At 42.7% G+C, this 13,654-nt stretch overlaps 1 protein-coding gene across 1 annotated transcript in view; it reads left to right on the top strand.

Moving 5' to 3' along the window:
• The first annotated feature begins 1,133 nt into the window (after window positions 1-1,133).
• The window catches only part of PPP2R2B (protein phosphatase 2 regulatory subunit Bbeta), a 454,249-nt gene continuing 441,728 nt past the window's right edge, over window positions 1,134-13,654 (top strand). Inside the window, exon 1 of the mRNA XM_024122154.2 lies at window positions 1,134-1,207. Coding sequence (XP_023977922.2) covers window positions 1,134-1,207 — 74 coding nt within the window. The remainder of the gene's footprint in view (window positions 1,208-13,654) is intronic.

The following is a 13,654-nucleotide window of genomic DNA, read 5'->3' as shown; positions in this document are numbered from 1 at the left end:
ACTTATAAATCCCCAACTGGTGCCTTGTGCTTACCTTCCAGTGGTAAGGTTTCCGAAGTTATTACTATTTCCTGGGTCATAACCAAACCAATTCCCCAATCCATTTATATTTGGCAATTGGTCCTTTCCTTTAATATTCTCATTCTCTCTCTCTCTCTCTCCCCCTCCCCCCCCCCTTCCTCTTCTGCTCTCCCCTGCCCTCTCATTTGCAATCTCAGTGAGAGTTTTGGTAAAGTTGTATAATCTTTGCATCAACTTACTCGTTATATATTGTCATATGCCATCAGGGTGCACGGCTTGGTGAAGGGCCAGTTCACTTGGGTTTAGCCTCTATTCTTGTGCTGTGGCTTTAAATTTGTACAGCAAATAACTGAGAACCAAGTTATTGCCTCGGTGTGAGTGCTGGCAGGAAAAAACAGCCGTAGTGGAGCACAAGATCTGTCTGAGTTAGCCCTCTGTCACCGACTACTCAACCCAGCTTTTGGCTTCACCTAAGTGATAAATGGTCCTATTGTTTGGGTTTCATATTAAAAAAATAGAACTCAATCTAGATTAAGCAAGGACAGAGACCCATTTCATTGCACTGTACTTTAATATTCCTGAGACCCATGGCATTACGGGTGGCTCCTTTTAACAGCCATCTCTCTCCAGGGCGGAACACTATGCTGTCTTTGTTTCATCTGATCTTTCAGCTAAATAAGAGATGGTCACTTATCCTCACGACTCCCATATCCTGCTGGATTTCTATTGCTAAAAGAAACTGACCACACGGGAAAAGGGAGAGGTTTCAGGCAGGGCATTTCAGCGTGTGTTTACAGGCAAGACTGACTTACTCAGCAAATCCTGCTCAGAGGAGCTGCAGCCAATGAAGAGGCTATATCCCGGCTTGCTTGGGGGCTTCTGAGTTTGAGCTGCATGCAGAAATGTAAGGCAGTGCTTCCTGGCGCTGATGGAAAAATGGGACCCATCTCCAGTTATTCCTTGGGCTCCCCAGCTTTGCAGCACTGGGAGCGAGCCTCCATAAACATGTGGGTGATGTAGCCAGCTTTAAAGGCCGAGAGAATCCTTATGGATTCAGGAGACTGGTTTTTTATTTAGATTTTTTTTCTTTTTCCTTTTTTTTGGAAGATGAAATGCTTCTCTCGTTACCTGCCTTACATCTTCAGACCTCCGAATACCATCCTCTCTTCCAGCTGCCACACAGAAGGTACAGACCAGAGAGGGAGAGCATCTGGGTGGGTGGGAAAAAGTGGGCTGGTGTCTGACTTCCCACAGGCTCTGCTGATACTGCCTTCTGTAGCTACTAGATGACTGTCGTGCCCGGCAAAAGCTTGTATCTAACAGACTTAGATCTGCTTCTAAAATCAGTCTGTCTTCTCCAAGGAAAGTATTTTCTGAAGAGCAGGATAATATTGCAAAGGTGATCTCAGAACTGATACAACTGAGTAGAAAATAATTTAGAAATATTTTGCCAATTTCCCTTGTTCTCCTTTACATGCAAACAAGTAACTGGAACTAATGTTAAAGGGGAAGAAAAATTGCCGTAGATGCTGCCACATACATTTATCCAAGCTCTCCGTTTTGTCACTGTCCTTTTAATAACTTGGTGTATGCCCAAGAAAGCAATTAGCAAAATAGAGTGAGCTTATTACTGTATGACTGGGGAGCGTTGGTTGTTGGATTGATTTGCTCGGTCTGTACTTGGCGTGCAGGACGGGAAGATCGCAGCTGAATTTCAGTGCTTGCTGGAAATGTGGTTTGTGGGGTCCTAAGTTGATACCTTAAGGCGAGGGTGAGCTGAGTCTTGTACGAACAGTTCCTGGTCCTTTAAGGCACCTCCTCTGCTGCCCTCTAACCTAGCATGATATGCACACGAGCAGGGAGTTTCTGTGTGCACGTGTGTGTGCCTTGTAAACATTCTGGCAATTCCCTTTCAACTAATCACAGCAGGTTTCAATGTTCCTAGAGTGACTAGCTGGACGTGCATCTTCTATGTGTGATTTGCCTGTTTCTTTTGACCTGACACATCCTTGGAAAAGAGCAATTTCAAGAAAAGCCACTAGCTGGCTGTTTTTCAGCCTTAGGGGTTGTCCTACAAGCGGTCCTCGATGGAAGAGGGCTAAGGATGGTGAGGAACGGCAACTCTGCCTCAGGTCCAGACACACTCCTCTGGAACTGAGCTGGTGAACAGCCTGTTCTGAAAACCTACCTTCATTTCTCATCCTCACAGGAGGAGCCTGGGACTGGGGGCTGTGTATATAAAATGGGAGAAGCATGTATTATACCACAAGGTGTTTTTTAATCAGTACCCCCCAAAAAAAGGGAGTAGAAGTTTGGAATCACCCTTGAAATGAAACTGAGGGTGGTATTTTCCATAGACATTGATATTTCATAGATTTTTTAAAAATTGGATATTTTCTTTAAAATTTTATTAGTGGCTAAAGGAGATGGCCCATTGAGAAATCTTTCTTCCCTCATAGACAGAAACTTAGCCAGTCCCTACATGTGTTGGGGAGAAATAAGGAGTAACATGGATAGAAATCTCCAGAGGAACTTTCCAAATACAAAGACTTAAACTCATATAGGAAGCTGCCTCAGTCGTTTCTGATTGGTCCCCTGTCCTCTCCTCCCAGCTAAAACTTTGAGAACCCAAAACACTTGGTCTATTCAGTTGCTGTTTTGTATATGAATCAAAGTAAAGATCCTACCCAATACAGGCAAAACACCACCAACACAAGAACTTTCTTGAACTGTGTTTTTAATCAAATTTAACTGATTTATTCCATCAAAATGGAAACCCCGTTTTATTCATGTCAAAGCAAACAATCTCTGAATCACCGACTATCATCAGATTTAGGGGTGGGAGTGGGGAGACTTGTCTCTGAATTTGTCGTAAACCTATTGAAGACAATGGTCAAGGAAAATAGCATCTGGCAAACATTAAAATCAGGGATGAGGCACAAGGGCACAGTAGAAAAGGCAGGAGTTAAATACCAAGCGGCCAGGGCCAAGTCCCTTAATTGCTCTATGCCCAATTTCATCTCTAAAATAGAAATAAAAAGACCTACTCCCAGGACGTTAAGAATTAAATGTGATAATTAAAGTTCTTCATAAAGCTTGCTACATGAAAGACGCCATCATGTTCGAGTCCCACACACCATGCGCTTTCTTAGATATTCAAGTCTCTGTTATTTACTCTACTGTCTTAAGCAACAAAGTGGTTTTCTCAAGCACATCACAGTGTCACTAGAAACTTGTTACACTTATTTAGAGTTTGAGGAGAAAAAGATGTCAGAATGAATCTGAGTTTGTGTTTTTATATTGTTAGCAATCATGTCACTCTGTAGTCTATTCTGGAAAAGTTATGGCTGGGAACTTCATATTTTATTTACTTGAAAAAGTCAAGAATGGATAACTTGTGTCTGTCCCTGTGAAAATCAAATAAATCCAAATGACCCAAATCCTCCCCTTAAGAGTAATTATAGAACAATTCTAAGAGCTTTAGCAATTCCTGGGCTGCTTCGGGGATGGAACCGTCCTACTGAGAAGACTAGCATTGTCCTCTCAGCTTTGCCTTGACTTTGTTTTCTCAACACAGGAAGATCCTGGGCTTCGAATCCTATCTCTACCATATGCTAACTGGGTGATGTTGGGTAGTTCCTTTACCTCTCTGAGCCTAAGTGTCCTCATTTGTAAAATATGCAAAGAAATACATTCAGGATGCCATACACAGGGTGGCGGTGATGATGATGATGGTGATAACCAGACTGCACTTGTATTGTATTTACGACATCTAAGGCATTATCTCAGTGCGTTATATACAGCAACATATTGTACATAGGGTAAATCAACAATATGTAGTCAACAAGTATTGACTCCTTTTCTCCTCCCTCTCTCATTCTCAGCCCCCATGCCTGTTTCTTCATCTATCACTTAGAGTTGGTCCACCATATGGCAGCCAAAATACTTGTTTGAAATACGATACCTCCCCAGCCCCTCAAACACAGACACGCTTGCATTTAAACTGTCAGTGGCTTCCCATGGCCTACCAGACCCTGCATATTCTGACCCCTGCCTGACTTTCCTGAGTGACCCCGAACACTCCTTCTTGCCGGGTCTCAAGCCACAGGCCTCCTTGGGCTCCTCGATATTCTCCCTCTGACTACAGATTTTGAGGATGCATCTCTCTGCCCTCTGTCCCATTCTTTGTTAATTCTAGCCTTCAACTCTCAGTTGAAGCTGAGAAGCCATCCTCGACCCTCAGCTGATCATAGCTCTTAAAGAACTGGGTATCTTTCCTTCAGAGCACCTATCCCAGTTTGCCATTATGAAGAGACTGATATAACTGTTTTGTTAGTATCTGTCTCCCTACTGGACTGAGAGCTTCATGAAAGCAAGACTCATATGTAATTTTGCTCTCTGTTTTACCCCCATCACTAGAACAATACCAAGTACATAATAGGCACTCAATAAATTTTTATTGAATAAGAAGATGACAAATACCAAGGTTTTTGTATAAGTAAATCTTAAAAACATATGGAAAACTTTCTGCAAAGCATTAACTCTTATGTGAATGCCAGTTGTTTTAAATATTGTGGGTTGGGGAGCTTTTGGTGACCATACTTGAGGGATCTGCTTTTATTACCATGTTCTACTTTAACCTGAAATAAGAAGACACAACCAGAAAAAAAGGACAGCTAAATAATGCTGATGGACAAACAGCAGAAATAGGGTTTTGAGAAGACAACGACTGTATTCCCTTCTCTGTGGACCTCATTAAGTGCATACATAACTCCATCCCCTTGACGGAAAGGATTCATCCAGCAAAATAGCTTCAGGACTAGAGGAACAAAATTCCAATCACAGTCAAAAAGAAACCATTCCAGACAGGACAGAGGGGATGGGGAGACCCATAGGAATGAGAGACCAGTGAGGTATGAGGAACCTTGCCTCATGTTCTCCGATGGACCTAATTTGGCACCTGACATGGGAGGGCCTTTACTGGGGTTATCTTATAAATTAGTAGAGGCACTTTCTTTTCCTAAAGGGTAATGTGCTTTGTCACATGCCATATCCTATCCCTGAGTTGTCTGGTCATGGTTCCATGCTGCAAACCCTGTTCATCCTTTAAAACTCAGTTTCAGTCAAGTCTTTCTAGAAAGACTTCCTCAACAACTCCAAAGATGGAGGTGTTATTATGAGTCAGGTAAACCACAGTAACAGTGAGAAGAAGAAATGAGAGAGAGGCTGTAGTAGTACCACAAAGCCTGTGGATCACTGGCTATGTGCTGAAGGCACTGGCCCCTCACACAGTCTCTTGTGTCCGACACCGTTATCTCCATGTTATAGATGAGGAAACTGACACACACCACCTTGCCCAGAGCCACGGTTAAGAAAGTGGCAGAGCCAAGACTCAAGTCCAAACAGTCTAAATCAAAACTCAGAGCTCTTGCCCCTACATCGCACATTTGCTTCTGAGAATCAGTGTGAGAATAGCCTTCAGGTTTACACTGAAACAGTCTATGTCCATGTCTGTCTCCTGGTGGCCCGAAGCAGCTTGCGCAGGGATCCTACCCTCTTCATCTTAAGTCTCTGAAACCTGGTTTGTACAGAGCTTGACTGAGTAGACGCTCAAGAAATTCTTCTTAAATGAAGGACTGAATGGCAGAGTGAATGAACAAACTTACCTGTCTTCTTTCAGCAATGCTCCTTTAAGAGGAAGAAACTAGAGGCTTCCCTGGTGGCGCAGTGGTTGAGAATCCGCCTGCCGATGCAGGGGACACGGGTTCGTGCCCCGGTCAGGGAAGATCCCACATGCCGCGGAGCGGCTGGGCCCGTGAGCCATGGCCGCTGAGCCTGCGCGTCCGGAGCCTGTGCTCCGCGACGGGAGAGGCCACAGCAGTGAGAGGCCTGCGTACTGCAAAAAAAAAAAAAAAAAGGAGGAAACTTTTTAAAGCAAAATATCTTCCAATGACACCCAAAAGTAGAGCTGCTGGAAGTCTCTACACACACACAGAGGGAAAAAAATACACATTTTTCTAGCTCTTTACTTTTAGAAGTACTTTACTTTTAGAAGTAAACCTTGCAGTGTTTTCCATTTGCTAGGCACAATTCCACTGTGTGTGTACATGGATAAAGGTACAGGTGTGTCTGCGTATTCCTCACAACAATCCTATGAGGTAGGTACTGTTACTGTCCTCGTGTGTTAAACATGAGGAAACCAGAACACAGAGAAGTTAAGTAACTTGTCCAAGGTCACACAGCTATTAAGTGCAAGGGCTAGGATTAGAATCCATGTAGTTCGGTTCCAAGGTACATGGCTAAGAAAGGGTTTTGCTCTATTTTGTGCCTTTTTATGTATTTATGGAATTCTTATATTTCATGTTTTTGGCATTCTCTTCTCAGCCCCTTTCACATATTTAGAACCAACCCACTTTGGGCCCACGTCCAAATGCACTTCTACCTGCAGTGTTCCCTGACTACTCATTTTCTCATTGTTACAAATACACACCTACATTGAAAGTCTTTCCCAAATGCACATTATGATTCTCTGTAACAAAATTATATTACATCACCTGAAGGGGTTATTATCGTAAGGATTAAGTGAGAGAGAATCTTACATTGTTTGACACTGCTTTACATTTAAAATTTGCTTTCCATTTTTACATACAATAGATGAACTGTCCCTGCTTTCATCTAAGGCCAGCGAGCCAGCCAGCCCTCCCCCTGTGAGCTGGATCCCACCCCTGACCCCTACTCAAGCCCCTCACTCCTGCACTCGGCCCCTCTCCCTCTGCTATTTCACCAAGTCTTTCCTCTCCACAGGATCTTTTGTGGAGGTCCACAAACGTACTGTAAATCATCTTACTTTAGGTAGTCATGTCCTGATCCTGTATACCCCTCCAGCTGCTGCCTCATTCCCTGCTCGCTTTTTCAGAAAAATGCCTTGAAAGGGTACTCTATACACAGTCACCCTGTCTTTTCCTCCAGTCTGCTCCTTCCATCCCTCCACCAAAATGGCTCTTGTGAGAGTCACCGGTGGCCACCTCATTGATGAATCCAATCATCCTTCGCCAGGTCTCCGCTACTACGGCTCTTAGCAGTGTAGGCACAGATTATCACTGCTTCCTTCTTGAGAGGGTTTCTTGTCTTGGCCTCAAGGCCCATACTTTCTCTCTGTTTCCCTCTCCCTCACTGGCTAGTCCTTCTCAGACTCCCCTGCTTGTTCCTTATCATCTTCCCAACCTATAAGTATTGGAGCCTGGGCTTCCCTGGTGGCGCAGTGGTTGAGAGTCCGCCTGCCGATGCAGGGGACACGGGTTCATGCCCCGGTCCGGGAGGATCCCACATGCCGCGGAGCCTGCGCGTCCGGAGCCTGTGCTCCGCAAAGGGAGAGGCCACAACAGTGAGAGGCCCGCGTACCGCAAAAAAATATATATATGTTGGAGCCCAGGGCTCAGTCTTCTCCTTAATCTTTGCTTGCTCCTAGGTGATCTCATGGTCTTAAGTATCATCTATTCAGTTTATATCTCTAGCTTCAACCTCTCCCTAAAATGCAGACTTGTACATCTAACTGCCGACCCAGTATTTCCACTTGGACGTGCAACAGAGATTTCAACACAGAGCTACTGATTTCCTCTCAAGAAAAACCTGTTGGTCCAGCATTTTTCTCCAGCTCAGTAAATGAGAACTTCGTTCTCCTAATTACTCAAGCCAAAAACCTTGGAGTTGTCTTTGACTTCCTTCTGTCTCTCACATCCTTCTAATTCTACGATAAATCCTCTTGGGCTTAAACTCCTAAAAATTATCCAGAATCCAATCACATCTTATCACATCCATCACTCAAATGTTTCTTTATCAGAGGCCTTTCCTGGCCTTCCTATCTAAAATAAAATGTCTCACCCCAGTGTTCATAGCAGCACTATTTACAATTGCCAAGCTATGGAAGCAATCTAAGTGTCCATCAACAGATAAGTGGATAAAGAAGATGTGGTACATATATACATAATTGAATACTACTCAGCCATAAAAAGGAGTGAAATCTTGCTATCTGCAACAACATGAATGGACTTGGAGGTTATTATGCTAAGTGAAATAAGTCAGACAGAGAAAGACAAATACTGTATGATATCACGTATATGTGAAATCTAAAAAAATACTACAAACTAATGAACATAACAAAAAAGAAATAGACTCACGGGTATAGAGAACAAACTAGTGGTTACCAGTAGGGAGAGAGAAGGGGAGAGGGGCAATATAGGGGTAGGTACAAACTACTATGTATAAAATAAGCTACAAAAAAATATAAATAGAAAAATAAAAAGTAAAATAATGTACAAGGATATACTGTACAATACAGGAAAATAACCAATATTTTATAATAACTATAAATGGAGTATAACCTTTAAAAATTGTGAATCACTACATTGTGCACCTGTAACATATTGTACATAAATTATACTTCAATAAAAAAGAAAAAAAGGTTACGATGTAGCCAGATGGAAAAAAAAATCTCTCTCTCTCACACACACACACACACACACACACACACACACACACTCCCCAGTTACTTTTACCCTGCTTTATTTTTACTCCATAGCACTTACCTTTACCTGACATGTTATAGATCCATTTACTTATTTGTCACCAGTCTTGTCATGCTATAGAATGTAAGCTACGTGAAAGCAAAGGCACTCTGTTTTGTTCATTTCTACGTCTCGAGTACTTAGAAGAGTTTCTAGCACATGGTAAGCATGGCATAGATGCTTATTGATTGAATGAATGGATGTGAATCAACATTTATATGAAGTCTTAGTGATAACATGGAAAGAGTGAGCTCTGAAACAAGATGAACCTGAGTTCCCATCTCAGAACTGATCATTACCGGCTGGGTGACCTTCAGTTACTTAACTGGTATATTTCCTTCTCTAATAATAACATGTCCAAGTATTATCATGAAGGTGAAAAAATAATGTTGGTAAACACCTAGCATGATGCCTGTGAATATTCAGTGAACTGGACTTAATGTTATTATTTTTTGCATCCCGCACTGCATTTCCACAGCTGTCACGTATAGGCATTAAGGTTCCATGTGGATTGAATTTTTTGCCTATCTACATAGCTAGCATTGTTTGTGGGTTTGCTATGTGCCAGACCCTACCTTAAATACTTTATAGTTCCTACCTCACATAAATCTCACAAAAACATAACAAGTATTGGTGCGTATTCTCACTTTACAGATGAGGGAACAAGGCATCGAATTATATAGTAACTTACTCAAAACCACACAGCTAATATGTGGTAGATCAGGGTTTGCACCCAGACTGCCTGACCTCCAGCAGCCAGGCTCTTAGCTGCCCCATACCACCGCCCACAATATTCAGGCACTGTTCTCAGCACATGGAAACTGAAAAGATAGAAAAGATTCATCCCTGTTTTAAGAAACTAAAGGAGAGAGAAAGGCATAGGCACACAACCTTAACAGTAAGTTTTAGCCCTGGCCGTGCATGAGAATCAGCTGTGGCAAAGGCGTGGGGCTGTCTCCGCCCCAGACTCTCTGGAAGTTGGCCCCAGGAATCCTGGTTTTTAAAGTTCCCCCAGATGAATCTTAGGAGCAGTCAGAGGCCAGAAGCTGAGTCTGTGATAAATAACAGCCGTGACTGAGGAACGTATTCAGAGCTCAAGGGAAGAGCCCCGGGAGAAAGAGGTGGATCAGTTGTGGATCCCTTTGAAATGACGGACTAAAATCCTGCTACTGAGAAGAGGTTGCTTTTGGTCAAGATGTCTGGCAGATAAGTGGCTGTCCTGGGAAGATTCAAGGTCAGTGTCATCCTCTTAAACATTCAGTGGACCTCTACTGTGCATTTGTCGGCTTCATGGTATCTACGAGTTTGCGTCAAGATGTTTTATTCAAGTATTGGCTAAACCATCTACCTAATATAGAGAAAGTTATTCAATCTGGGGACCTAATATAGAGAAAGTTATTCAATCTGGGGGGGCTTTAGTTTTGACATCTATAAAAAGAAGGATAAAAATGATGCACATACCAAAGAGTTGCTTTGGTGAGTAAATGTGATAATTCATACAAAGTGAGTAGCATGGTACCCGTGCAATTTAAGAGTTAGCTGTTGTTATTATTAATATGATTCATATTAGTGGAAGCCCCTGAAATCAACTCCTGCCTTGTGCGCTTTGATATGACGTGGTGACAGAAAAAATCCTGGGTCAGTCGTCTGGACTAGGCTCTAGTTCTCTTCTGACATTGGTGTCTCTTGTGAAAATGGCTAATCCTGCTGTGCCTCAAATGGCAATATAATAAAACCTGGTGGTGCTGGTGTGAAATTAAATGAGAGGTGCTTTGTGAAGTAGGTCCCCCTCTTGAGTCTCCACATATAAAATCACCTCACGGGGAACGGTAACCCCATTTTCAGGAGTTTCTAAAAAAAATCCATAAGGAATTTGACAGTGGGTAAGAAATAGGAAGGACAGCAAATAAAGTTTAAATAAGAGCCAACCGGGCTCCAGGCACTCTGCATGTATTATTATCACATGGAGATAATTATCACAATTCTGCCAGGAAAGAAGCCTGGCCAGGTGAAGATACTGATTGAGGGCTGGTGAGATGAGATATTTAGTTGGAAAAGACTTTGGCTTTGGAATCTGATAAACCAGAGTTCCGAACATGACTTCAAGTTATTTATCCTCTGAGTGTCTGTTTTCTCAGCTGTGAAATGGAAGTAAACAATGTTGCCTTTTCATGTTTATTGTAAGGATTAAAGACATCGAGCAGCATGTGCCTGGTAGCCACTTAATGGACGGTCCCTATATTTGCTGTGACAGAATGTTTGTCCAGGTCTCACCAGTGGTAACACCAGGCTGGTCTGATTGCAAATCCTGGGTTCCTTCCATTTCATCATGCTCCCATCAAAAACTTCCTTTCTTCATTCTTTGATTCTTTCAACCTCTATCACCTTTTCTGGTGCTTGCCTGTAATGTACACTTGTCAGTGTTGTTCTGATTTGTGTTTCTGAATTCATTATTTGTCTTTGGTACTTATGCCCCAAGGCAATTCCTTCATTTTGACTCAATTTTATAAATCTAATAGAGAAATCACTGGCGGTGAAATCATCACTGTTGTTCGAGTCTGGCCCGTTAGTTTTCTGAGTCATTGTTTCTTCACTGGCAGATTGAGCTGGGAGAAAAGATGGGCCAAGATGGCCAGGGCCTTTGTCTTCACAAGTGTCTGCAACAGCACAGTTAGTAGGGAAAGCAAATGAGAGACAAATTCAAAGATGTGCCTGAAAGCCCTATCTGAATCCTATTGTTGATACGTGGGAATGTCACTTACCTGAAAATGTTAGGAGTAAATTCATTAGTCAGTGAACCTCCTTGTAAGAGACATCATTAATTTATTTTTTCATTTATTTAAAAAATACAAACACTTAAAGAATATATCTGTTATATGTCAAATATTGGCTAGGCAATGGGTTCACTGGTGGTAAAAAATAAATGTGGTTCGTGCCCTCATGGAAGACAAACTAATCAAATGAATATAAACTGTGGCAAATGCTGCAATGGAGAGGACATGGAACTAGGGCAAGGTCTAACAGGGGTTTGTAATGCACAGGAAGACCAGGACACTTTCCCTGAAGAAGTGTCACTTGAGCTGAGATCTGAAGGATGAGTAAAATTTAACTAGGCAGAATAAGAGAGAATCTTCCCTGCAAAGGGGAGGGCATGTTTTCAAGGTCTTGTCACCAGAGGGACATGGTGAATGTGAGGTCCTGAAGGAAGGCCAGTGTGGCTGGAGCACAGAGACCAAGAAGGAGTTTGGAGGAGACTGAGGCTATGAGTGCTGTGACCCTGCATGTTCTGTGTTGTGAATTATGGAGTTTGGTTTTGATCCAAAGACCAACTGGAAATTATGGAAGGGTATGAACTTGGGGAAAGAAGCCTGGCCATATTTGTAGCATGAGAAGACTGTTCTGACTGTTGTGAGAATAGATTAGAGAGGCTAAGAGGGGGTGGACATATTTTAAGGAGTTGGCCACTCAAAACAGAGATACATGGCTGCTTTGCTTGAAGCAGCCCTTATTCTTGTGGTGCAGTAGACTTGTAGGTGGTTCTATGTACGCCCCAAATTCCTCAAGTTGCATGTGTGTCTTATTAAAACAGTCTTATGAACACAGAAACCTGGCCATTGGCTTGACATCCAGACAAAGAAATTATTATTCTAAATGAACAATGTCAGGAACACACCAGGCTGTGTTTTGAAGAGGCAGTAAACATTCCAGGCATTGAAAAGTAGAATGCGTTTCCTCTTCCAGACACAACACTTGCAAAGCACGATATTTAGAAGAAAGAGAAAGGCTGTCTTGGGACAAAACCACTAATGTTTTCATATCATGTTATTCAACAAAATAGCTGCTATATCCAAGCCTCTGGAGGGAACAGTACATATGCTCAGCTGTGTATAATTATATATAAACAGCAAGGTGGCCCTCTCAGGGGTCTGGTGGCCAAAAGTCAGTCTTAGGAGCAAAGGTTAGGAAGCCATGTCCTAACTTAATTATAAATTCATTCTTTCATGGTCCTCTAACCCAGATGATAGAATGTCTAAGCTTGTGGTGGGAACCCCAAATGTAACATCCTGCAGGAGCCAAGTAGGTACCATTAACCACAAAGGAATGATATTGGCTATCATGGAGTGTATCACTGTGTGTTCCAGCCCTGCCTAAAGGCAACACAATTTAGTTACAGACCACCTGTTTTCATCCCATTGGAAAGAATCACAGAATTTCTGTTTGGGAGAAGACCTCTGATTCAGGGACATTCGCAGGGTCCATGAACCCCCTCACAGCTGTGTTCCTGATAACATAGCTATGAAAAGCTTGCTTCCTGCCCAAGCTGCCCATTTAACTTCAGGAGAGTGTGGACCATGCCTCCATCTTTAAGTTGAGCTGAAATCTATTTCTCAGGACCATCAAGACAATTCTCCATGTGCACGAGGATGGTTTACATGCTGTGTACAGGCTTAAGATTGCCGTGCCCTCTTACCGTGATGTTCTTCGCCCAACCCCGCTCTTCTCTCCCTCACTTCTTTTAAGGCTTTGCATAAATGTCATCCTTCAGATAGGCCTTCCTGCCTACCATCTCTGAAAGGACACGCCTCCCCGCACTCAACCTTGGTTTTACTTGGTAGATTTGCTCACTGCTTCACGTGTTAGATGTTTGCGTTTGTTTATCGTCGTTTCCTCTCACTAGACCATAAGCTCTATGAGAGCAGGTACTTTGAGCCTTTGCTCCCCACTGGACCTGCCACATAGGTGATGATAAATGGTGGTGAGAAACAAATGACGAATCATCGCGGTTGGCAACAAGAACAGGCAAGTGGAGTGACCCGTGAGATTTTGGCCTCCCTTCCGCTAACACAGTGGTTCCCAAATGCTAGCATATATAAGATTAACTAGAGTGCTTAGTTTAAAATGCAGGATCTGGGGGCTCACACGCTCTCTGCTGAAATTCTGAATCAGTAGAGCCAGAGTGGAGCCCAAGAACCCCCATTTTTTTTTTTTTTAATTTTTTTTTTTAAATTTTTTTTTTTTTTTTTTTTTTTTTTTTTTTGCGGTACGCGGGCCTCTCGCTGCTGTGGCCT

The sequence above is a fragment of the Physeter macrocephalus genome, chromosome 8, assembly GCF_002837175.3.
Source record: "Physeter macrocephalus isolate SW-GA chromosome 8, ASM283717v5, whole genome shotgun sequence".
Classification (NCBI taxonomy): domain Eukaryota; kingdom Metazoa; phylum Chordata; class Mammalia; order Artiodactyla; family Physeteridae; genus Physeter; species Physeter macrocephalus.
Note: the sequence above shows the minus strand (reverse complement) of the source record. Positions and strands in the feature narration are given on the sequence as shown.